Here is a 26,829-nt window from a genome sequence, read left to right as displayed (position 1 = left end):
CCTGCCTATCCATGGCCAAGTTAAAGTACCCAGGTAAGATATTCTTGCTCTGCTTCCATGCTCACTGGGTGGTCAGCCCAGTGAAGCACTGATGAGTTCCCACAACAGCTGTTAACTGAGTTGTAATCAACAGAGATCAACTGAGGTTGGGCTATTAGGTTGTGCAGGGCAAATTTTGCACTTGGGTGGCACAACAAGGAAGGCTCCAAATCTTTTATTCATCAAGTTCCACCAGCACACACAGGCACTGTCTGTACACAACTTTGTCCAAAAGACCACAAGGATGGCCTCTACCAGGATTTTATTCTAGCATTTACCTGGAAAACAGCAGAGAATACTCTCATGTTATTGGCTGCCAGCCTCATAACTCTCAAGTTACAAGGATTCCTTGGCTCTGCTGCCATGCAGGCAATGCTCATTGCCTCCGGAAGTTTGACTCTGGGTATCAGGGGATGATCAGGAACAGAACTCCGACAAGGAAAATCCAGTAAGCCTAACACTCTTCTGCAAGGAAAGCCAATAGAAGAGGTCTCTGCTATTTGCTTAACCCCAGATTCTCTCTTTATTTAGAAGAAAGCCCTGAAAGACTGTGAACTTTCATAAACACACCATGTAAAAAAACCCAAACAAATGACCCTTTTTCCTCCTGCATCTCCCTTCTTTACATCTCCGGAGACAACATATCCTTTATCTGCTCGACTAACCCTCGTGTTACCCCAAAGGTGTAGTCAATCAATATACAGTTATGCCGAGTCTCACAGTAGAGCAAAATAATTTTGCTCTATGTTTATGTTGTGTCAAAGACAATCTGAGCTCGCTCTTTCACAGCACAGGTCAGAGTTCGTGCTTCCTCCCATTATATGTAATAGCTAATGTCTGTGTTATTTTATAGGACAGTAATTCTACACACAAGTAAGGCTTGCCTTGTTTCATCATCAGAGCGAATGAAGTCATCCCATCTTTTCGTGTGTTTGATATTAGAGTCCTTTTCAGCATGAAAGACACCCTATATGGGCAAGACAATTTTATTGCGTTCAGAAAGACAGTGTCACGCAACTTTTATTTGCTGTAACGTATATACATTATTAGTTGGCATATTTTATTTACTGCAAAGAATGCATGTGTGTTAGGATGTATTAACCTTTTTAATTTAGGATTTCCTCACTTCCTTTACTTGGAATTCTTTAGCACTAAGAGCTGAAGTTTCCTTGTTCTTGAGACTGCCAGTACAAGATCTATTTCTTTCTTTTTCTGCATATGTATTGTATGTGGTTGCAAGAGAATCACTGTATTTTCTTCTGGCAGTCACAAAAAGAGCATTGGATTAAATATAGAATTAACTGCAGGTTTAGTACAGATGAGTCTCTTATGTGCAAATATATGTTCATGTGTAATTCTAGGCAGTGTATTTATATTTGTGCTGAAGCTAAAGACGCACTGTTAGCTAAACCCCAGATGTTTTAGCCACTGTATCTCCACACTGATTTCCCTACACAAATGCTCAATTCATTCACGTGTATCAACACTTGAGCTGCCATGACTGAGGAAATAACAAGACTCTACAGCCAGCAATAAAGTCGCTCTTAAACTCATCATAGCCTGTGCTATCTTCCACTTCTTACTGCTGCAACCCCACTTTATTAATGCTTGAGGTAGGGTGAAGAAAGGTGACAATTCCTTCAGGCAGCTGCTCTCAAAACCAACTGCAGCCTCTCAAAGGAGTAAGTGTTCATTACAAAGACCAGGACAATTTTATGTATTGTCCCAGCAGTTTTTCCTGCTCAAAGCTTTTTAACTGGAATAAGACTATTTGAGACTCAATTTTCCTCTGTGTAAGGTCTTTTATCCTTTTGATGATAAAGAAGTCATCCATGGCACATGCTTTAACTTTGCCATAAAGGTTTTTCCATTTCCATTCAAAACTCATGCCTCTTGGAAGATAAAGAGGCAGTGGCACATAATGTTCCCTTCCCCTTCACAGATGCCCAATCCCGTTGATTTCCTATAGCATCTTGACATCTCGGCACATCCCTTTGGCTGTTACAAGAAGTATCTGGCACATCTGGGGGTTTGGTCTCTGGTGAGTATTCAGGAAAGTTAAATTTTAAAAAGATTACATGGGGGGGGTAAAAAAAAAAGAAGTAAAAAAGAAAAACAGTGCTTCTGCCTCAAGAACAAAGCAACAGCAGCATTGTTCTAGGATTGGTTTTGATATTCTGCATGACAGAAATTGCAAAGCTCAGGGTCCTGTAATAAATCCTTCACAAGCTGTGTTTCCACTGGCTTTCAGGATCAGGTTTTCCAAAGGATTATGTAGTTCAGTCTCTCTAGGTACTTACAAAGCGTGCTTATGCCATGCAGGGTCTGGACATGATAGGGTTTTCAAGTAGCGCAAACATATCCTCTAATTTTTTTAGAAAGTCCATCTAATCCTATCTCTAAGGGTTTTACTCATTTCCTGATCTCCGATCTTGCAAAACAGTTCATAATCACTGGAGGATAGCACTGAGGTAAACAGCAATTGGACTTGAAGTACTCGGTTAAGGGCATGAGAAAGAGTTCGCACCCACACTGCCTCTGGAGTAGAGAGCTGATTTTAAGCCAGATCCCTCCTATGGGCTGATGGGCTAAGCTCAGCTGTTCCTAAACTTTTTGGACTGGGTTAGTTGAGTCACTCTAATTCCTCTTACCCCAGGGGACTGGTTGTGCGGTCACTTACTCTGTTGCTGTTATGCTAACAAAGAAAAATAAGGAGATTGTTGTTTCATTCCCATATCATTTCCATGATGCAGTTGCATAAACACAACAGAGCGTGTAGAAAGGTGGGGTAAGGAGGAACAAGCACCCACGAGAAAGTAAGATCTATAAGCTGTGTGACCAGAAGAAACGCAGTCTCCAGCTCCACTAAATGCCTTATTTGATGACACAAAGCATTTGGCAGCAATGCTGATTTCAGCACATCCCACTCTAGTCACTTATTCATGCCCTCTGCTAGTGTCACACCCATCCAACGTCCCTCCCACAAAACACTGCAAACCATAGGATGTGGCTGGTGTTTTGTCACACTTTGTTAGTCTGCAGCTCCACAGCCTAGGCCTAGAGTAATCCATAGAGAGGCCTGGCTGAGTAGCTAACAGGGGAGTACAAGGAGGGTGGGGAGCTGGAAAACAGCCAAATTACAGGTTGCCAGATATCGATCCATGACACCCCTGGAGAGAGACATAAGCATGTTCAGCGGATTGTCCCACCCCAGATTCAGTCAGAGGCGAGCAATGGAAGTGTTGTGTAGCTTGATGGTCTAAGGTTATCAGTAAAGCAGTGCTAGCAGCGCAAGCTAATAACGTGTATTACACTAAATGAAAAAGAACAAGTTTTTGAACTAACATCATTCAGGGATCTGAGAATTGCTGGGACACACACCTTAAGGCCTTGCAAACCTCACTCACATGCATAGCCCTTCAGGGGTAGCTGACACAGAACTAGAGGCCTTCAGTTGTTATCCATACCTAAATGGCTACATAAGAAAGTTAAAGCAGCAATCTCATACTGATAATACAACAAAAATACTTCTTTCCCTTTACCCCAGCCATGATGGAGGGCACCAACCATGCTAAAAAACAGCAACTCAACTTCACATATATTCTCTGTACTAGCACTACTCGATCATCAGTCTCCTTTAAAGTTGCTGCTGACCAGACCTTCCAGGACAGATTTCAAACACTAAAACCAATCAAAACAATCTGGGCTATCTGCAGTTTTAGAGTAAGAGGTTGGATCACCTCTGCCCCTGGCTGCCCTCCCCCTCCTCTCCATGCTGGCTTTTGAAGCATTAGCAAAGAAAGAGGAAATTCCTGAAATTCCTACATCAGCATTAGGGCTTGTTTTGCACAAACTTGGACAGAGGTTGCTCCTAAGGGGCCAACTCATGCTTTCATCCTACTGCTGTGAGAGGTCCGCGTTTATTTATTTATTTTCCTTCCCCGCCAGCTTACCCAGCCTCCTTCGGTGAATGAAGTGCAGTAGTGTCGAGCACAGAGATGCTGACATCGCTGCTGGACTGGCTAGGTTTTAAATTACTTTCCCCCCTGGGAGGTGGAGGCTCTTTCCTTTTCTTCTTGGCAAAGAAGTTCTTGAAAGTCTGAAATTTGGATTTTTTCTTTCCTGCAACATGAGAAAAATGAAAATTTATGGAAATTGGAGGTGTTGCTTGGCTTGGAGAATGTTATCTCTTAAATTCTGGATGAAGCCTCCAAGCTAGAGCAGCCCATTCAGTTTTAGTCAGCTCCTCTGTAAATAATTCAGCGCTCGAGTCCAGTGAAAGGTGAAGCTGCAGTTCTTCTATTTGCTGCCTATAAAGCCACATTGGCATAAGCTGACAATAGTGGTGCCTACTTAGGTTCCAGTTTATGAAAAATACACCTTATATAGAGGACGTATCTACCTACAACTGAACAGTGATCGTGCCCATCATATTTGATATCTTTTCAATACAAAAATTGATGTCAATATCTTGAACTCTTATTGTACTTTACTTAGCTCAGTTTAGCTCTGCTTTCTCTTTACTCAGTGCTGTAAGGAGACAACACCTGAAGGATATTCAACATTTGGCAACAAGATTGAAATTGGCAAAATAATCTGTAATATGTAAGAATTTAGAAACTCTAAAACCAAAATACCTGTTTCCACTTTAAACCACTGCCCCAAAATAAAATCAACAACTCCTCCAAGGACAATGGAGCAAACTTAAATTAAGATACTGCCCTGCAGGAAACCCCCAAACATAGCAGCCCTAAGAACACAATTAGAAAACTGTTAATCTGATTTCAGATTTTTCCATTGTCCAAATGAAAATACAAAAAGAACAAAATAAACCATACAAAATATCACTGACTTCTTTAATTTTTAATAACCTATGATACTTTAACATTCTTATTTATATTTTGTTTTAGCACACAAGTGCTGCATTTTGTCACTGACCCTTACATTGAGGGGTCAGTATGGAGTGGTTTGGGCCAAGCTATTGTACTAACACCCCTGTGATTGACTGAAATACATATGCAGAGCAGTAACATCACTCCATATCTGAGCCAAATTCATTGTTCAATTAATACTTTACAGGAGCTGGCATAATAAATGCCCACAGCTGGAGGATTCCTTCATAAGCAAGGCATTATTTCAACACAATTATTGTCTTCCAGCAATGATTTAGTTGGCGATGCTCTGTCTCAACGTGTGCCCTGTACGTGTGGGGATCTCTGCCAATGGGCCTTATCTGGGCTGAAACTGTGCCACCGCACAGCTGCATCAGACAGTAGCCACTTTGAGAAATAAACAATGATATTGAGATCTACTCACCCTGCCTCCTCCCTGCTCTCAAGACCAGTGCCAGCGCCATGCGTCAGGACACACAAGGATGCTGCTACACTGTCCAGCACAGACTGATGAAATGGCTACCTCCCTGCAGAGCAGTAGCAGCCAGGGAAGACCTGCACATTGCCTTCCAAGTGACTTGGGCTGTCACTGAGACCAAATTATCTTTCAAACCATGTAGAGCAAAACTATCAATGGAGTCCCACTCACCTGAATAATAATGGGATGTTGTGCTCCTATGGAGGGTTTATCAGTGGAAGACCTTTTTCTCTTCCACTGCTGCTTACCAGGCAGTAGGTCACAGAAACCGTACAGGTTATATTGCCCGCCCCAGACTACCGAGCCGACCTCAGGGCTTTTGGATTTGTTAAGACTCTCATGGGGCTCAATGAGTAGCAAGAACTGGTAAGAGAAGACAGGTCACACAACCAACCAGAAGACCACAGTGCCTCTCAAATAAAACAAGGTTGTTCAGTGTCCTTTAGAGAGTCTTTAGAAATGTCTCCCTGCCATTACTGCCATTCATATCAGCAAGTAGACAACATATATGGTATTCTCCCAGAAAACTTGGCAAAGATGAGTTGGTTTATTTCAGATAAGCAAAACAAAAGATTAAAAAGTTTCATGAAAGCAGTGCCCCAAAATTCTCAACTCAGCAATGTCTGCTGACACAGTCCAATGACTGCAAGAACAAACTGGCAGACGTTGCTACATGCAGAGAGCTCTGCAACTTAAAGGCAGTCTAAATGAAAAACAAGGACATTGTCATGTACACTGGTCAGCTGACAGTGATACGGACAGAAAGCAAGTTCGATTCTTGTGCAAGTATTACCAATAAGCTTAATTAGATGCTGGTATTTTCAGAGAACTGGGGGAATGTTAAAAAAAAAAAAAAACACCACCACAACACAATAACAACAGAAAAAGAAGTGATCCTAAGGACATTTATGAGAAACAAACATAAGTCCTACCACAAAGGATAACATTGCCAAGGTAATACTCCAAATACTTGTTTAGATCAGAAGTGGTGCTAACTTTAGAATGGAGGCCATGGAAAGGATTTGCAAACACTGCCAGTGAGTAAACCTCAGCTGGCATGGGACAACACTTGGGCATCGTTGTGCAACATAGTCCTCTGATGCAGACACATCAATTACTTCAGGGCTTTCCCTAGCCTCTAATTTATTACTGATGTGCAGGGCACACCCCCTCCAGCAATAATTCCTCTTCAGCCACACTCTGCTCAGCTGCATGCCTTCAGCTGTTTCAGATGAATGAGAAAACAGTAAGTGTTCCTGCAGTTCCAGAAGATGGGCACTTGCCGTATTATTACACAAAAAAAGATAAAATCACTTAGTGCTGCATGCAGATGAAAACTGTGGGACTGCTCTATGTGAGAGCATTTGTCAATAAAGACACAGTTTAGAAAGACGGTGTTCATATTTGTTTCCTGCTGCAAAAGTTGCATGCTGGTTTCACACATCATTAAAAGGATGCCACATTTAATTAAAAGGTGCCTACATTTCAGTGCACTGTGAAGTAGCCCAGCGTATCACAAAATTGGTAGAGTGCTCTATGATACTTGAACTAATAATATACAAGGGGATTTTACTTAAAATGGAAAAAAATCATTGCATAACAAAAATCCTGTAGAAGACCCAAGCTCAGAAAACTATGCTTACTTCCCCTTCACCCACTACTGAATAATGACTCATGATTTTTGAATTCTGACGGTTGCCAAGCTTCAAATTTATGGCATTAAATATAAAAGATTAAATTTAAAGGCCACTGCCCTAAAAAGCAAAAGCCTTCCCAAAAATTAGTTGCTTATGTTAGCTATGATTTAGCCCACTATAACAGAAAAGGAGCAGGAATAAGCATTTTGCTTGCTCTGTAAAGTTTGTTTATTCTGTATTTTTTACTGTTTGTGTACTGCCTATTTCATTGTTTCTCCTGTGCACAGAGAGAATTAATGCATGTCCTTCTGCCCTTTGCATGATTCTTCCTGATAACAAGATAGAAGAGAAAAAGATGCTTTTTCCAGTGCCAAACTGAGACCATAAAAAGCACAGGGAACATCTGATCTGGGAGCTCAATTATCATATTTAAATTAAACAGTTAATTTTAAGATCTTCTATGCTCTCTGACTTCCTAAGGTGCGTTCAGGACACATTTTCCATTTTTTCCTCAAATCCAAGGACTAGATACTTTCACCACTAAAAAACACATGGTAAAAAAACTCCACAGACAAGATCCTCAGAAAATACCATAATTCTAGCTTCATAAAAAATACCTGATATTGCCAGAAAGACAATTAAATCATGGAATTCAGCAAGCCTAACATGGAGTACTGACAGTTTTTAGACAGTGACCTGGTTACTGCCATCAAGAAGGAGCAGCAGGCACTGGAAACCCTCTACTACTACTCAGACAATAAGGTAAACCTCAAGAAATTAATCTAATTGACTAGACTGTGAAGGCTGGGAATTTTAGCCTCCTAGAGCCTTTACATCACAAGCCAATTAAAGCTATAAGGAGGAATAGGTGAGGCAATCCTACATTACATGGGAAGTAAACAAAAGATCCTAAAATGGCTTTATCCAGGTCCAGTCAAGTGTCTCTTGAATACTTCAGCAATAGTGTTGCAGCCTTTAACTTTTTAAAATTTTGATTCAGTCAGAAACAGAAATATTCCTGGTGGTTTTAGGATCAACACTTAAGACAGCAAGCCATCTCCTGCCTTTCCTGTCACCTGGGTCAGAATTTGATCCATTTTCTGAATCTTCTAGTGAACCCAAGTACAAAATTTGCATGTGTGTGTTTCACACAAGTTCACCAGTGTGCCATTGATAGCACTGGTCTATGTGATAAACTAGATTATAAATTTAAGAAACCAGCTGCTGATGAGCATCCGTCATTACCCTTTCTTCACCCCCATCTACTTGCCATGCAGAGTTCAACAGTCACTTTGTCATTTGCTTCTCTCTTCTACCAATATTCTGATGGTGGCAAACGTAATTCTAAAGGATAAAGCAAGATGATGCTTGAAACACAAACATTTAAGATGATTGTGAGACATTAGCCAAAGAAAAGAAAAAAAACCCAAGTGATACGACAGCCACTTCTCCTGAAATGCCTCAGCCATGATGCTGTTCTTCATATTCACCTATCTCCTCAAGAATAGTCTGAATACTGGCAAAGGGGATTTCCTTTAACTAAGACAACTCTTTGCCATAAGTAAGATATTTTCCTTTCTGCCTATTATTCCATTCCCTCATGGCTGTTTGCATCAGCCCATGCCACTAGATTAAAGAATAAGTAACAAACGGTTGTGTGGGGCCAGAAGCAGAGAATGAGGCTGCAGTGGGAGCACTCATACAGCTCCCACAGGCAGAGGCTGGCTAACAGGCTCAGCTACCACCTCTGCAGGATCCATCAAAGCAGGCACAACAATCATCCCTTCAAGCTCTAACATCCTGGTTTTGAAAATCCAAGCCAGAATCGAAAAGAATATCCTCCATCAGGTTATGACCCTCCAGTACGGCACATTAAAAGACCCTTCCCATAATATTGCCAGCTGACAAAGCCACACAGAATTTTTTTTTTTACACCACAAAACCCAAAACAACACTGCAAAACAAGTCACTACAGGCTCCACGAACTGAAGAAAATTAATCTTGACTTCCAAATCAGCTATACATTTGGAGAACAACTGCTTACCTGTGCACTCTTCAACTGTCTCTCCTGTTTCAGGTGACTGTGTGACCTCTGTTGGCCCCGTGGCCATGATATAGTCACTGAAATAGAGATGAAAGCATCAGTTAAATTTTAGTCCGCCTTCCCAGCAGAATATGGTCCCACCCAGCATGAAGAAAGAATATGGCTAGATCCCTTCTGAAACTGCACATCCAAACGCTTATCACAAACACGGCTTGCACGCTTTTTTGCACTTCGGTCACAGAACTTTTCCTCATTTTTCAGTGACACTTATTTCTCAAGCCAAAACTAACAAACCAGTCGAACTTCTTGCCAGTACCCCTCTCTTTTTAGGAAATCAGGATCAAAGTTTCCATTAATGAAAGATGTCATTAAACTTGCTCAGCAAAGACTGTAATGCTTCCCAGTCTCTGAATAATCAGCCTTTATGATTGCTCTTTGCTAGAGAGTGACAGCTCCATGCTACTGTAAAAAACATCTTAAGTAAGTGCTCTGCTGCTGAGGGTTCATGTATTACAGTGGCCTTACAGTAAGCACCAGGCTAGTCTGTCAGCATTATTAAAATTAGTTAAGCATCAGCACTGAAGCATCATCCTGGGCTATGCTACATTTGTGGAAACCAATAGATCAAATTTATTTTGGATGCAGTGCAGTCAGCTTTTAGCCACAAGCTTTGAAACCTTATCGCAAGCCGGGCTATTGATCAACCAAATTAGCTGATGGCATCATCTTCCTCCACGATGAAAACAAAAGTTCAGCCTAGTTTTAAGATCATTCAATGTTAACTGGCTCCACTTTGTATTTTCCAAGACTCCTACATGGATGTCTGTCAGAGACAAAGGAATTAAGTAGCAGACCATAAGAGTTACAGTACAAATGTCAAGCAACAATGAAAATGTGACAGTTTAGCAGGGCAGCTCATAAATACTGTCCTTTGTTACAGAAGATACCTAGGTGATACATTTACATAGTTAGCAGTGCCAATATGCTGTGTCAGGACATAAAGGGTACGAAATCTTTACAAACAAATGAAAATATACAGAAACAAATCCTGCTCCCTTTTCTGCATAGACCTCATCTAACAATTTTTCACCTGAAAGTGGTGCAACAATACTGCTAAGTCAACAGCAAGCAAAATTATGATTCTATACTGATTTGGCCAATCAGTAAACTATTCTATTTCTTCTGTATTACCCACACATTCTATAATGCGTCATGCTCAAAAGCACTGGGACTTTCCTATGAGCCCACATCCTCAGATAACCTTAAAAGATAAGGTGCACAAAATCAGAGGCAGAGCCGGTGGGGCTGTCAAAAAAAATAAAAGGGAACAGGCCATAGAGGTAAAAGAGGCAGAGCTCCTGCAAAAAACCAGACAATGGAGTAAGCTTTCCCTGTACTAGCCACACAGATATGCAAACTGCCATGCTGCTGAACAGTAGGTAGAAATGGAGGAGATATAAAACAGAAGAAAACTGCAATCTAACAGATCATCTATGAGCAGTGAACACAGGAGTGCATTAACACACTGTAGTTCCAAATAATCTCATCTCAGCTTGCTAAAATCAATTAAAAAGCCATTGCAGCAACCAGGACCGATTATAACTTTTCTAAATAAGATGCACCGAGGATGTTCTTGAAACAACTGTTAGACAATATTGAGAAGCAACAAAAAATAAGACTTTTAAGATTTTCCCTTTTAGATGTTCATTACTATTCAACTCTTCTCCCTTTTTTCTCCACATCTCATCAATTATCCGTGAAAATGTCTGCATTTCCTGCATATTTTGATTAAAGTGGTCATCAGCAGACTCTCTCATAGACTCTGTATTAAAAAGAAATTTGGTTCCAATTTTCCCCCTCAGCTTCATACACCATGCATATTGATTGTTAGATTTTTCTTGAGGGAAAAGCATTTGAAACAAAACATGAAGAAAGCACTCAACAAATTTGCAAGGACAAACTGGCAAGTCCCCAGACTTGAGCTTACTTCCACGGAATGTGAGTGGGCCTGACACCTTGCTCATTTAGACCTCTAACTTCTGCTTTATCCACCTTCAAAAAAATCAAAGCAAGAGAAAATGCTGCTTTCAGATCCAGCTTTGTTTTCACCAGCTCTACATTTATTTAAATTACTTGAACATCTCAGCTGCTCACTCAGAATCCTTCTGGCCTTTGGAGATATTTTGACTGCTGTGTTTATTATAACTGCAAGCATTTATTTCCAATTGGTATATCTTTTATACAAGTAGAACTATAATTGCAAAGCAGTTCAGCTCCGAGGCAGTCTCTTCACAGTCAAATCAGCTCCAGCATTAACTTGATTTTATAGCCGAGTTCTCTGAGGCATGTAGAGGTCAAGTGTCAATTGCAAGGGTGGATGGGTTGTTTGAAAATGTGCTCCATTTAGGACCTAATGGCTTGGTGCCTTTGCATACCTCATCACAGTATCATCTTTTTCTGAACAGTGACTTGAGGTGAGCAAAATCATCACAGATTTTTCCAAGGTTTAAGTTAACAAGTATTCAATAACAAAAAAAAAAAAATTTACAGCGAAGTATAAGTTCCATCATTAAAAGCTTGATGACATACCTAAAGGAAAATTAGCAATCAGACAACATTTAGACTTTAAATTCTGGTGGCAGTGAGTTATACAGCTAGCAAATGTTCTGAGCAACAAACCCTGGCCTGGGGATCAATGGAATGGAGAAAAAGAGGACAAATACCCATCAATACAAATACATGTGAGTGCACAGGCATTAATTGATCGAACCTTCAGACATTCATCACTTCCAGGCCTTAATGACAGCTGACAGACACAGTGTCAGGACATATTGATACCATGTACATTCAGTTCAATCAGCTGTACTAACCATGTGCACTCTTGCGAACTTTCCCAGAGCATTATGCCATTAGAGACAAAGTTTTAAACAAATACTGTATGCATATTGGTTTTTAGTGATAAAAATATCAGGTTAAATGAATGGCCTTTTAAAGCGGTATTTCTGATACTCTTCAAGCTAGGCGATGCTAGAGGACAGCTGGGAGAAGGAGCTCACAGAGGGATGAAGGCGACTGTCTCCTCAGTGGGGAAGCAGTCAAGGCAGAGCAGCGACAGATTGATAGCTGCCGGTCAAGTCCCTGATACTGTTTGCTTCCCACTAGAAGTGGAACAGTGGGCACATTTCCTCAATCTACAACTTTCTAATCATGTTCTCTCTCAAACAGCATCTGCAATCCCTGCATATGCACAGGCCTCCTGCTGCAGAGGTACAGTACAAACAAGATGTCAAGTCTCTGCTAGATACCTTAAAAGCCAGGCCTGGCTCTGTCCAGTAAATCACTGCAGCAACTCCTGTGTAAGGCCATGGAAATGACCAAAAGCTTACTGAGAACAGCAAGGATTAACTACATGGTGTTTACCTCTCCTTGCACAGGGTGGTGGGCTGGATTATTACACCTATGAATTAATTACCTACAAACAGTGAAGCGGCTTTCTATACAGGTGCAATCACAACAATCAACCTGACATTACTAGACCCTATTTGCATTGTCAGGGTGTATTTTAAAGGCATAAAACTCCTACAAAGTTGCAGGGCTTGCCTTATTTTCAAAGCAGGCAACAGGACCTAGTTCACAATCATCATTACGCTCACCTGGTTTGATGGCTCCCTGCTATCCCATACAAAACTTCTATTAATAACCCCACTGTGTTACATTCACTTGGAGCTCTTCAACTCATTAAAGGAACTAATGAGTCTTAAGAGAAAAAAGAAATCTCCAGGAACAGGAGAAATATCCTTGCCTCGCTTTTACAAACTGGGGCAACTGGACAGACATTTGGAGTGCTCCATGGGAGGGCAGCGATAGGGCAGAAGAAATACAGTCCCAGAGTGGTGTTCTGACTATGCCCTTTCCCCAACTAAGTACATTACTGAACATATACATCATATGGGGGGTGGGGAATGCTAAAAGAAGAAAAGACAATTCCCTTTCACTGCTTGGTTTGTGTATTTAAGGACTCCTGGGAAGTTAACATTGTACAGGACTCACATTTCCTGCATTTAACAAAGACCCAAGAGAAACAGAAACACTTTCTGCTCAGCCTCAGAAAAGGGACACAGCCTCCTTGCTGTCTCTCCAGCAGAGCAGAAGACTCGGAGTCTGCACAGCAAGAAGGCGCCTACCCCACCTTTAGTGTTTCTTCAGCTTCAGTCCCATGCTTCTGTTATAAGCATTCTGGAAGGCGTTTATGACAGAGAGATCAAAGGAGATGCTGAATGCTGAACAGCCTCTTTCCTATCAAATAAATCCTTGAGGAAACAAAGACTCAAGAATACGAGGCACTGCATTCAGTTAGCATCTTCATAGCCTCTAGAAGACAGCCTTGGCAATCAGCCAAGAGAAAAAGGTGAAATTTTTGCCTGGAGCTTTTAAAGATCAATTTCCTCCATGCTACAAAAATTATCTCAAATCAAGCTTATGCTCCAGTTTTCGGGACACCCACTTTGCACAGTGAGATGGATCAGCATAGGAAAGTGCACGTCCCTCATCCGGATCTCTAGGCCACCACCCTGCAGCCAGCCTCCCCCCAGAACACATTCAAGATACTGCAGGACCTCAGAGAAAGCCTCTCTATTTCTCCTGAGCACCAAGTTTCAGAAAAAACCCAGAATGCAGGATGGTTTAGTATTCAGATTACCTTCTGCAGTAAAAGGTGACTGACAGGTTAAATTTTTACTCTATCTTAATAAAGCACATTAGAGGACTTTGTTCTGACAAAATGTGGTTGATTGCCTTCCTCTCTGGGAACCCTACAAGCTACCTATCAATGAACTCATTAATGCAACGACAGTTAAGCAAAGTAAAGTTTACCCTCTGCAACTCCATGGAACAGGATTTCAGAGTCAATCATAAAGCAATAACAGCGCCAGCAAGATTTCTATTCAATTTTCATATCCCTTGAGCATATCAGAAACTCGACAAACAAAGCTCCCTTTACTCTCCATGTAATGAGCCGAGCGAACTGCACTTCAAGGTCCACGTTCAGGGAACATGCTGAATAGCATGGGATCCCACAAACAACTTTGCTGAAACAGGGTACGACCCAACATGACAGCAGGAACTGGGATCTGACCCTGCACAGCCGCTCCCATTGTACTCTCCTAGAGTGCAGTGTTTCTAGGATGAAATCCCCAGGGTTTTTTGCCAGCCCCTAGCTGGTATGTCCCTAGCCAGACTATGACTGGTTTAGGTAGGCATAAAAGAATAGCACAAACAGCAGTTTCCATTAGGACTCTTGTTACTGCCTCCACTGATAACAGTGAGGGGAGGAGTTTACAAAGTTAATGAATATTTTTTACTCTTGTAAATTACTCCTGTAATTTTCACGGAAGGAGGGAGAGTTTAAGAAAGTTTAAGGTCCTTTCCAAGGATCATAAATAATACAGCAATAGTAGCCATCAGGAAGTCTGGATAAGCAACTAGATAATATTTAATAACAATAAAATACTCTCCCAGGATCAAGTAGGGGGTCGTAATTCCCCATAGCAACAGACAACATTCAGCTCCTACCCTTGACGAGATATCCAGAGCAAACAACCGTTCACATAAAGAAATCTATTCACAGCTTTCACACTTTGCATTCAGATGACACCCCCTCACCGCCCTCTGTCCCCACCTTGGCTTCTCCAAGAAGGCTTGCCAGAAGACAGGTCCCAATGTGCTGAACTCTTTTTACCTACGGTCTGCTTTGAGAAGCCTCTGTCTGACAGCGATTCTGAAGGATTTCTGCTATTCAGCAGTGCCTGAAGCATTATGTGCTGCCCTCCTAGTGAGTGTGTGTGTAACACTAATGGAAAGCAGCTGGTGGGCTGAAGCCGACTTAAAAAAAAAAGTAACAGGAGGAAATGCCTTTCATACAGTCACACAGGCTCAGCCTGTAATTGTGTGAGAAGCCAAAAGGCTAAGAAGGGGGAAGGGCAGATGAGACAAAAACATTCATAAGCTACTACAGAAACGAGTGGAAATGCACTCACTCCCTTACCAGTCCAGGAACTGAGAGAGTAAATGCCTCTGTTCCCTGCATGCTGTCCCATCTCCCTCTCAGCAGTCATGCCATTTGCTAAATCACTGCAGAACTGTCTCCCTGCACATGAGGACATGACTGCAGCACACATACACAGACCTGTGTTACCTTAAACCTGCAGCAGGTACCATAGCTGAGCAGCTCTTAGTTTGTACTCCGCTCGAGAGGCCAAACTGAAGTCCAAGCTACCACACCTTTGCAGCACCTGGTATCCATGCCAGACAGATTAACCTGTTTTGGACATGCCACTTCAGGCTGCCCTCACACACCTAATTACTCTGCAGTGCTTATTAGCATGACTTTGCATAGCTGCTGTCAGTGAGAGGATCTCCACTGCAAGTTTGTATCTGCTCAGACAATAAAGCAAATATCTACCTGTTTGCCTAAAGCTAAGTAAAATGTTTCTGAATAGCCCATCTCTGATAATAATTTATCACATAGTTTTTCCGGTGCATTTTCTGATCTGCACCAATCAGGAGAAATGTGACGGAATTTTGCTCAAATCAAGACTGGCACTAACATAGTCATGATCTAAGCACACGCAAGAGCTCAGCCAATATTTTGGGCCCAGACTGCCTCCATTTTAAAGGAATTTACATTAAATGACTCAGTTGAATTGCACCGTTTGGCATTAGCATAGGAATAAGTCAGTGCTTTTCTCATGTAGTAATTCTTTTTCTTCACACTACCACGCTGGGGAAATTTCAGGAAACAGCTGGAATGAGGATCTTCTTCCACTCTTCCTAAAAAGAAGTAAATGAAGCAGCAGAGTCATCCAGCAACCGTGCTAAGGAGCCAGCGGTAGAAGAGAGACACTCTCAGATCTACTTGACACGGATATATTTGGAGTAGTTGGAAGGAGGGGGAACACGCATTTAAAAATCAACAAGGATGTAACCAAAGCCTGCCTTTGCCAGTTAGGGAGCTACACCCAGTAAGCATTACTGCCTTTAGAAACAGTTTCAAGAGCAAAGCAACAGGAAATGTCAAGCGACTATCACTAAACAGCAGACACACCCCATGCGAGCAGAGTCAAGATGTCAGAGTCAAGTATGGGAATTAAAGTAAAGCTTACTGTCTCTGCCTCTCCATGTGGCAAATTCAACAAATACACATAATCTTCCATCCCACACCTGGGTGATGAGCATATCTGGTCACTGTTTTCTAGCTCGTGTGTGTGCTTTTTACTCCCTCTCCAAACTCTTAATTAATTTTATTCCACCTGTGGCCTCCCAGCAAAAAGTTAGATGACTGATATATGACCTGTGGTGTGCAGAGCCCTGGGAGTCCACGGGCTGCTTCGTGGGGATCAACAAAAGGTAGCTAAGGAAAGTTTACCGTCAGCTGGCTTCAACATGCTCTACAAGGGCTTGAAAAACTGCATGTCTGAGAAAACTCCATGGAAATTGCCAATATCTGCAAACTGTGAAGGTGACAATTATTAGTTTAGACAGTAAAATCTTTGAGACAGAGCTCATCTTTTAAACATATCCTAGCAGACGGAAACTACTGGGCTGGGACTTGGGAGAATTGGCTGATTTTCCTGGCTCTATCACTGGAGAACTGGGCAAATTAATGGATTGCTGACACTGGCTGAGTTATTTATCGCTCAGCCTTCAGTTTCTTTACCTGTGGAATGGCAATGGTCACACTGAATGCCTGGAAAGCTTAATGAGCACTATGGAGGAGCCAAGCACCTCCTCCGCTATGGGAGAACAGCGTGCTGGAATCATACCAATTGACACTGCTATCAAGTACTACCACTACACAAAAGATAAATAACAAAACCCATAAAATTTCGCAAGAGTAGCCTGCATATCTGCCATGCCCTTGTATTTGAGTCTCACGCTGATTTCCAAGATCTTATTCTCACAAAATGTGAAGAATCATTACATCCTGGGCCTGAAAGACAGACTCTGGAGACATTTTTACCAAATTAAGCTGTCTGAATATTGCAGGGGAAATGAAGCTGAAACAATAGCAAACTGAATGCCAGAACTGAAACATGGGACTTTAGGCTATGTCTAAAGCTTTCTTTTTTTTAAGGTTTTTCCAAAACAGATATTTATCCCTTAATTTGTGGGTTAAAGAGCAGCTTAAGGATGAGAAAAAATAAAAAAAAAATTCTTCACATAGATCAAACCTCCCAGGACACATTTCTTCCAAGAAGAGATAATACAGATATTTAATGCCCAAGAATTCAAAGCGCACTGAAAAAAAGGAGAGGCTAACAGAAATTTCCAGGGCAAACTGTGTCACAAATTTTCACTCTGAAGATCAAACTGTCATAAAAACAGTCAGCCATCTTTGGCTATAAGAGAGCAAATAAAACGCAGGCTTTGTGGTCTCAGAGGCTGCCTTTGGCAGGAAGCTCAGGAAATCTCTCTCCATGTGAAGTCCCAAAACCTAGTTGGGCAACATCTACAGCCTGTACACACACAAAAATAAAAACAAGGCCAGCTCCTTCCTATGTTGAAACATACTGTGTCTGTCTGGCTAAACCTCCTGAGATCCCACTGCCTGTGGGTATTTCTGGAATTCAGACCCCATTTTGGCTCCTGATCAAGGAAGGCCTGGGGTGACTTCCACGCTTACAGAAGGAGCTCTTCTGGAGCTGTGTCTGAAGTTTGAGGGTCTCCCTTCTTTTGCTCTAAAGGAAACCTCGTGCTGTCCCTGCTCATCTCTCCTGGCTGCTCTCTCTGCAGCCTCAAGTTAGGCAGCTTCTGAAGTACACTTGGTCTTGAAGCACATGGAGAACTGCTAGATCCAAGGGAGATCATGCATGTGTCTAAAGCAGTCCCTGAGCCATTCCTGTCCCAAGGGCATGTACTGACTAAACTAAAACCACTAAAAAGGGATCCTACTTCTCTGGGATTCCAGACATAAATACCTCTCTAAAATAGGATCATCTGAAATAAGATTATCTGAGCTAATACTGTTTTGCCGCAATAGAGTATCAGCTGTATTCAACTGTGTTTTGAAGAAGGTGGTATGGTAGCATCAGGGAGCAGAGAGGGTACATGACAGTAGAAGAACCCAGGAGGATGACAACAAGGACTGCAAGATGGGGTACTGACAAGTAGGCAATGGCAAGGGTGGGGTAGGGAATCAGATGGGGATAGACATTCTGTAAGGTCTTCACAGGCCAAGGCTGCAAGAAAGGAAGCAACAAGACAATTTGCATTTCTTGAAGGAAAGGAATGAAATTTCAACTTCTGGAACATTCTTTTCACTAAACTGAGATGATGAAAAGCAGTATGACTGCTAGAGTTAACCAGCAAACAATTCCTTTGCACCTCTGTCAAATCTGTATTTTCCCACAAACACAGATAGCTTGATGATTAACACGATGTCTGCATCATAATTCTGAGCTAGAGTATTCAAATACATCCCATTTGCATCCGAACTACTGTGTGGATCAGAACTGCGTTGTTAGATGAGTGATACTTACAAGCCCTGGCAAAAGCACACAGTTACATATTTCTGAGAATGAATAAGCATAAATGAATTCATCATGAATGTAAGTCAAACATTTAGTTCGCTAATTAGCACCAGATCCTTGAAACTCAGAGGCCAAAAGAAACAACCACCACAAAAATTTGAAGCTGGAATGCCGCCTTAGCTCTGGCTGGATGGTTAAAGAGCAAAATCAGGAGGCTTTGTCTGCACAGCCAAGTTACCCTGCTCTGACTGAGAGTGCTACAGTCCTCTCTTAACAGTCACAAAGATACCAACATGCTATAGCATGGTGACAGGGTACCATAGACCACAGAGTACCTTGGCACCCGTATACCTGTATGAATGCAGCAGCACACACTGGATTAACGACACAGTTAAAAAATTAATTATGATGTGTGTGGCCCAGGTCTTAGCTTTTTCATGTACATCATGTTGGAAATGTTGAGCTGTTAGCACAGCCTGGACTGTTACGAACAGTGACAGCTCAGCATCTGCAAGCAAGATCAGCCAGGCTATCAACTGACTGACATTTTTTTGTTGTTTAAACAGTGACTCCCACAATGGAGCCATGGAGGGCCACCTGCTATCTTGATACAAATAATTATGAATAATATAACAAGATAAAAAAAATCTGCAGTTAGTATTTGTTGTATTCAAAATACTGCTTAAAACTCCTTGATCATAATAGTTTTACCAACCTTGAAACTACCACAGATTTAATGCAGAACTGTAAGTTTGGATCACATTAGAGCAGAGCAACTTGTGCACAACTGTTTTCCTACAGCAGCAATCCTTAGGAGAAATTAGGGGCGGGGGGGGGAGAAAAAAATCAACTTTGGCTTTACCTTGGGTTTTTTTTCCTGTTTCCCCACAGACAGACTTATCTCACATTTTCCCAAGTTTGGCTGGTAATCAGCTCTAGGTAGGTTATCTACTGGAAGTACAGCTTGGACCTACTACATTTTTGTCCCACATACCTACAGCCAGATTTCAGCTTCTAAAGCCAATTCTAGGCCTTCACATCACAGCTATTAAACTTTCTAGATCTCTGTACGAGGAGGAAATGACAAATTAATCTCTCCAGCTGGCTGTAAGGATACAAAGCCAGACACTTTAAGCAGCAGAAGTTTCTGTATAAGAAGAGAACACAAAGCAAAATTATGACATTTTCATGGCTCAGTCTGGCAAAATAATGTAGACAAAAAATCTGACAGCCAAATGGTGCAGAAGAGTGAGAATCACATTCAGCAGATTGTCCCAAACCAAGAAGCTTTTGCTCCAGTGCAAGAGGACAGGCAGCATCAGAGGTGCACATCTGTCAAATACTCAGCACCTTGGTGATAGGGAAGGGGCTGTTCTGCTGAAACCAAACAAACAGGCATGCTTGCTTGGATTCCTCTGCCTACAGCCAGCAAATGCACCACATCACCGTGGCTGCTAAAACAAACACCATCCAGAGAGAAGCACGAACATAACGAGGAGGACTGGGAGACGTGGAGTGACTCACTGGCATATTAAGCCAGAACTGAACTCCTTGTACAGAGATGAGTCAAATGGAATGAATCAACAGAGAGAAATAGTTGATCTTTTTGTTAATAATACAGCACCATTGTACTAACTGTGCTCAAGTGCCTGCAGTGCCATGGTTCTGCCACCTCCTGACTGCTTTTGTTCACCCTCTCTACTATTCTTGAGTAGCAAAACAGGACTTAAGCCTCCACACACTTAATACCAGGCATAGCACTAAACAATCCCTGTGGTCTGAAGACAAAATGCTCACAAATGTCCAAATACTGTGTATAATTGCCATGTACAGGAACATGCTGATAGGTTGTGTATTGGAAGATTCCCCTGAGAGACTCACAATGCCAGGGAGTCCTGTCACCTCAGCTCACCCTCTCTGACTTGGCCCCAACTGGGAGAGCTCTCCACTTTCCACAAAAGCACATCCCTTCTTCTGTTCAGTGCTTTGCCTCTTGCACCCTCTGTAAGCTGTTTATTGAAACTCAGTATTGTCACCCTTGTGCGGATCCAGGGATTGTCTCTGCACTGGTGAACTTGTTTTGTTGGGCTGGAACAACCTTTCATCCTCAGATGTTCTCATCTCAAAAAAAACACTGAAAAACTGTTAATGAGTGATTCTTGCCCTCATTGGGAAATACTGTGTTAAAGTTGCATACAATAAAGACAGGTAAATGAACATATTTCAGGATACCAAAGTATTCATGAGAAGTATTTCACCTCACCAGAATTCATTGGTCACACAGACAGACCCCCGGGTCACCACAGGACCGTGGTGCTAGTTCCTCCACAGCTCCCAGGCAGCACGCACTGACTCCAAGGCCGCATGGCCTCCTGAGAGCTGCCAGCCCCGCTGAGCCTATGGACCACTGCTGAGCCAGGCCGAGCCCAGCTATGCTGGGAGATGCCACAGGCAGGGATGACCAGGGAAGTCAGTGTCTTCCTTTAAACAGCCTCTGAGCCCTGGAGAGATGCCCCATGTCTAAAATTGTGCCAAAGGGCAAAGCGTCATGTACTGTGGACAGTCAGTAAACACTCAGGCCCTGCAGCGATTACATGACTCCAAAAAGTGAGAGAGGACACAGGAGGCGAATGAGCTGCTGACAGAGAAGAGCCAACAGTTTTAAACTGCCCCATTCCCCACAGTGCCAAGTTGCTACTTCAGTAGCAGTTGGTGGAGCTTTAAACCACTTCCAATTCACTTGCTAGTGTCCAAGCTAAAACAGCAGCTGCTTGCTGTGGATAGGGAACCAAAGGCTCTAAAGACCCCACACATATAAAAGCTGTAAAAAGCGTATTACACATCAAGGATGACAGAACCTCTGGCACTCCTTCCACTGTCCCCTGTGTTGTGTCCCATCAAGAGAGCTTGGGGCAAAGGTGCGGGAGGCAGTGGACAGACATCTCAGCTTAGCTGGTTATCCATCAAGTGGACAGCACTACACCATCTTTGCTATAATCCCAGCAAACACCAAAATCTCTTCCTGACACTCATCTGAATAGGCAATGATGCAAGCTACAGCAACAGAGCAACAGCACTTAACCCAGAAAACACATTTTACTCAATTTCATGGTCATACCATCATTTTACATTTGCAATGCCTTTCATCTCAAACAATCTAAAAATATATTGAAAATTATACTGATGCATCCCTTGATCAACTTACTTTACCCAAATGCTGAACTTCTTTGCCGGATAAGAGTGCACATCAGCATTTTTTGACAATTTCAGACTGTAAGAAAAGAACACAATACCCCACTGAAAGTACAGAGCTTGGCATATCAGAAGACATTTAAACTGAAATATGTCCATATTCTGGGATTGCTTGTGAAAGGCACCATTAAATCCTGACTGACCACATTAAGTACAGATCAGCTAAATACATTTCCTTATAGGCTGTTATAGAAACCAGTTCTGAGCTGGCATGCAAAGCCTTCAGCCAAGTATTTTATATAGCTTCTAACACACTATATTTGTCCTTGGAAATTGGCAGTTTGCATTGACCATCAGTGAACCTTACTATTCAAGCAACCACATTTTCAGCTCATAACTATGCATTTGGCTAGTACTAAAAATTGAGAGATGTAGGGAAAGATTCCTCCACAAGCTTTAAAAAACTCTGTCTTATCTGTGCAGGTCTAATATTTTTTTCTGACACCATACTAGGACCAAGCACAACAAAACTTTGCAACAAGGGTGATGAGCTATAAACTTACTGGAAGAACAGTTTAAGATTATTCAGGATACAGATGCTGGTTAAAGAGAAATATGAAAGCAATCTACAACTTTTATTTCAGCGGAATAGCAGCCAAGATTGGGGCTGTGATGAGGAATTAGCTGGATTTGGCTTTGGGCTTTTTTTTTAATGTGACATCTCATAAAAAAAACATTAACAAAGCACAGGGACAGGACTCTGCACAAAGATCAGATTCAGCCATACATTATCACAGTGGACCAAGGTAGAGCCTTTGCTTCCCTTTGCAAAATGGGGGGGGGGACAGCAGCACAGGACAGCACTACCCAAAGCAGCTTTTAAAAGAGTCCAGGTGCTTCACCTGGACCCACCAGCTCAAAGCCCTGGATGGAGCCCTTTCCCAGTGTCAGTGGCAGGTTTTATGGCCTGCACTGAGCTCTATGCCACTTTGGCTAAATCCCTACTGGTACCCAAGCCAATTGTTTAAAACAAAAAAGTCATTTCATTCCAAAATAGCTTTCATTCAGAAAGCAGACCAACTCCTACAGGTCAAATGACCACGTGAGGAGTGGGGAAGCCATTCCAATGACCCATTTGTCCAGAAAGACAAACACTTCAAGTCAAACTCCAAACAAATTTCATCCAAATTAATCTCAGGCTAAAAACATCACTGCTACTGCAATTGGTGTCTTAGATTCATTTTAACTGCCAATAATCACAACCAAAGCAGCATATAAAATTTGTGAAGACTGCAAAGTATTAATAGTTGCACAAATCCACTTGGGAACATATCACAGGACTGAAATAACAGGTTGAGGAATATAATCTGTATATATATCAAGTGTAGAGACCTAAATGAAGAGTAACAAGAAAGAAGAATTTGTTGAAGAAAAAATCCCTGTTCCTCATGAATCAGGTAGAGATCCACCAGTAAAGAAGAGATTGTATGCCACATGAATGAAGCTTCGCCTGCTCAGCCTTTATAGCCTCTCTCAGACTTCCAAGTTTGTTTTAACTGCATTAGATGCTGGAGGAGTTGAGGGAAAAACAACTTAGCACAAATCAAACAATGTAAACTAATTTTTTTTTTGTCAATTCAAGTGCCAATCCTCCTACCTTCATCAGGTCTCACTCTTAGCCATTTTGCTAGTTCTCATTGCATCCTCCCCCTTTATCTAAGGCAGACTTACTTTCCAAATAAGTCAATATGGGATGCAAATGCTAACTGAAATCCAATAGGAATTGCGTCCCTTTGCAAATGCACATTTCCACCAGAGTAATGCAAGATAAACTGTTGGTATGGGGGATACAACTTTTAGGAGAGGGAAAAGGAGAAAGAGTGAATTGCCAGCTTCATTTTTGAACTATTTTTTTTAACTCTCTGCTAACCAGGACTTACCCATACATTTAACTGTCAGCATTCACATCTTAAGCCTCAAGATACAACTTTGCTTGCCTTTCACTGTGCATTTTCACTTTCTTTAATCCCATACTGTATGCAAGAATAGAGCCCTCTACAGTCTGCTGATGCAAAACATTATCAAAAACCACTGCTCAGCTTTTGCAGCAGAAAATTTTGTTCCATTCCTTAGCAGGGAGAATGTAAAAGGAAAAACAGAATGTATCTTCATGGTGGTTTAAAGCACAAATACTAACGTGCATTGTCCCATTCTCTTCTCCTTTTATGTCTACTCCAACAGAAGTATGTCAGTGAAGCAATTAAAAAATATTTATTTTAAATACAACTAAATCTCTCAACAGGGAGTGATTACAGAAACAAACCTCAGGTTGCTTATACAAAAACTGAGCACATTAAGTTTTCAAAGAGCATTTACTGCCAGATTTCTAGCTGGTTTTTTTAAAAGCCAATGTGCATTTCTGTATTTCTCATTTTTATGTGTTAGTATATAAACAATATAGCTAATCAATACAGAAGAGGACATTTTCCCTCTTGCTATAATTAGACAGGAAATGGTTCTTAATTCCTTATTCAATATTTCATGTTTATACCTCTGACGGAAAAAAACATGACCAATTTTCACTGATCTGGTATGTCTGCCAGGATTGATTTTTTGCACTTTTGTACTCAGAATGGTACTTCAGTCTCAAGGCATGATCATTTTGTTCAGTGCTGCTGCTGAAATACAACAAAGACAGAATTTCAAAGTACTCACTAGACTCGGCTCACTTTGGAAAGGTGGAGGGGAGGGCTCAGCATGGCACTTACTTTTTACTTTTCAGGCAACCGTAGAATCCAGCCATGGTCCTTCCCGGGAGGCGTGTGAGCATTTAATTCATCCTTGTGTGTGGATGCCAGCACAAAGATTCTGCAGCTTCGTATTCTGCTCACCAAATGCCCACACACGCACACAAGAAAGCCAGCATGCTGATGCAATTACTAGCCAGATAAAGTTCCTGATCTGAGGCCCTCAGACTCCGCTGAAATGGGTCCAAGGAGGGCTGTGCCTGTTCCATAAATGGTTATGAATTGTTAACTCCCCCTTTTCCTGTCTCCTTCCAGCTCTTGGTAAGCACAGCATCCTAAGTGTAAAATACCATATGGCATTTGATTCTGTCTCCCTGTGGGACTAATGAGAGGCTTGGTTGTAATTAGGATGTGAAGAAGCCCTGAGGAGATTAATTGTTATTGTTATTTTTTAGACAGAGAAAGACTACAGAAAATATTTGCAACATCTTTGAACCAACCATTAAAAATTGTAGTCATTCTCCAGCACATAAGGGGTGCACGGGACCTTCTAGAACAGGCATTATCCCATCTCACTGTAAACCACAATCTATTCTAACAAGCTATTCTGCACATTAACAGGAAAAAAAAAATACACCCCTGCAATACTGCAAGGTCAGGCAAAAAGCTCTGGAGTTTAAAGTAGCCAGCACACCCATATGAGAAAAATACTGTCTCATGATGCTCTCTGACGATACACTAACACTTGTTACTCACTACCATAACTAAGGAGGCCCTCACTGGGTGTGGAAGGAGGAAAATGGCTATGGTTTAATGCCGGGGAACATAAACCTCAAGCGGTTTCATTCACAGGCATGACCCAAGCCCTGGGGACAACATAGCTGCACACATTTCTGACATTATATTGCATTAGACTCATATAGAAATTAATCCACATCATGGCTGTTAGTGACCTCTGTCGAGGTAAAAGCAGAGTGGTGAGGCAAGACATTGCTTGTGCTACCTGCACACAACTAGAGAGTATCAGCAGCCACTAGCAAAGTGTTAGCCTATTCCTGGAGTCCCATGTCTTGGTAAGAATGTCAGCTCTTGATTAAAAAAAAATGCATGCATATTTAAAGGTAGTAAGTTCATAACTCTCATAATTGCAAAGGAAAGATTTACACTCGTTCCTAAAAGATCAGAAAAAAACACATTTACTTGTATTTCTCAGCTAGTACATAATATTTGAATACTTGGGTCTGGCAAGCCAGTAAGAGAGAGTATTACAGGAGTATTTCTACACGAGTTCCTCTTAAAGGTGTTCAGTAGCAAGACCAGATCGAAGGTAGAGAAGTTCTTCTGCAATAGTAGGAAGAAAATATTTTATTTTAACACCTTTCCCATAAGAGAGACATGAAGTTTGAGAAATGTACCTTGGGTGAGAAGTCCCATAACTGACCCCCCTACAGCAGTTTCATAATGGTGCAGAACTTTGAAATCTGTGAACAGACACCTCCATTTCTCTATTTTCTATAAAGCCCCCTACACAAAGGAAAGCCATGACACAAATAATAAATGAAAGCAAGTGCAAGGGCCATCACAAACAGGAACCAAATCATATTCTAGGCTAGTTTCCCACTTAGCAGGAAAAAGAAAGCCTCTACAAGCAGCCAACTCCATGCCATTCACAGAAGAACTGCAAATCAAACCTGACCTCAAGCAGATACACTTTCTCGCTCTTGGGAAAAGACAAAGAAGCAAAAATACAGTAACACTAGTTGAAGTTTTACCCAAATGAGTTTTGCTATTGTTCTGAACTACTGCATTTGTCACGATGACTTTGCGCTGAACTCCTAATCCTAACAGAAAAAGGCTAGCTAGAGAGCATTAGGGTCGACCCATCAGAGAAAGCTCACAGGAAAAAAAATAGTCAAAATCAAGGCTCTGGTTATTGGGTAACAACCACCAAGAAGGAATTCCTAGAGATTACTGGAGAAACCTTCTGACTGGCTTAATATACAAAACCTTGGACGTAGGAGTGCATCTGAAATCTGCCTGGCATTTCTTTCAGAAAATGCTGCCAATGGAAACATTTATAGTAAGAAATGAAGGAGACGTCATGAGAAATTCGCATTTGTATTTAAAAGCAAGAAAGATCAAATGGCCTTCCAGTGGGAAGGCCCAATCCCTAAAGCCAGTGGAGTGCTGTAATCCTGATGGCTTTGGAAGAATTTCATCACTTTAACTGGTATAGAATACAGCTCACAAGCTTCAAAAGATCAGATTTTTTG

At 41.7% G+C, this 26,829-nt stretch overlaps 1 protein-coding gene across 6 annotated transcripts in view; it reads right to left on the bottom strand.

The window, feature by feature from the left end:
- Window positions 1-24,746, bottom strand: part of KIAA1210 (KIAA1210 ortholog) — a 44,797-nt gene extending 20,051 nt beyond the window's left edge. For 2 of the 6 annotated variants that reach the window (XM_074883162.1, XM_074883165.1), the window contains exons 1-3: window positions 24,578-24,746; window positions 9,091-9,167; window positions 3,993-4,161 (exon numbers count right to left, since the gene is read on the bottom strand). In XM_074883162.1, coding sequence (XP_074739263.1) covers window positions 3,993-4,161; window positions 9,091-9,167; window positions 24,578-24,639 — 308 coding nt within the window. In that variant the 5' untranslated portion in view covers window positions 24,640-24,746. Of the gene's footprint in view, window positions 1-3,992; window positions 4,162-9,090; window positions 9,168-9,406; window positions 9,428-14,767; window positions 14,926-24,577 lie in introns of those variants that run through there. The other 4 variants (XM_074883163.1, XM_074883164.1, XM_074883166.1 and 1 more) reach the window with 4 other exon arrangements.
- Between the last annotated feature and the right edge of the window lie 2,083 nt (window positions 24,747-26,829).

Source organism: Strix uralensis, chromosome 13, assembly GCF_047716275.1.
Source record: "Strix uralensis isolate ZFMK-TIS-50842 chromosome 13, bStrUra1, whole genome shotgun sequence".
In the NCBI taxonomy this organism is placed as follows: domain Eukaryota; kingdom Metazoa; phylum Chordata; class Aves; order Strigiformes; family Strigidae; genus Strix; species Strix uralensis.
The sequence above is the reverse complement of the archived record's forward strand: the minus strand, read 5'-3'. Positions and strand labels throughout refer to the sequence as shown.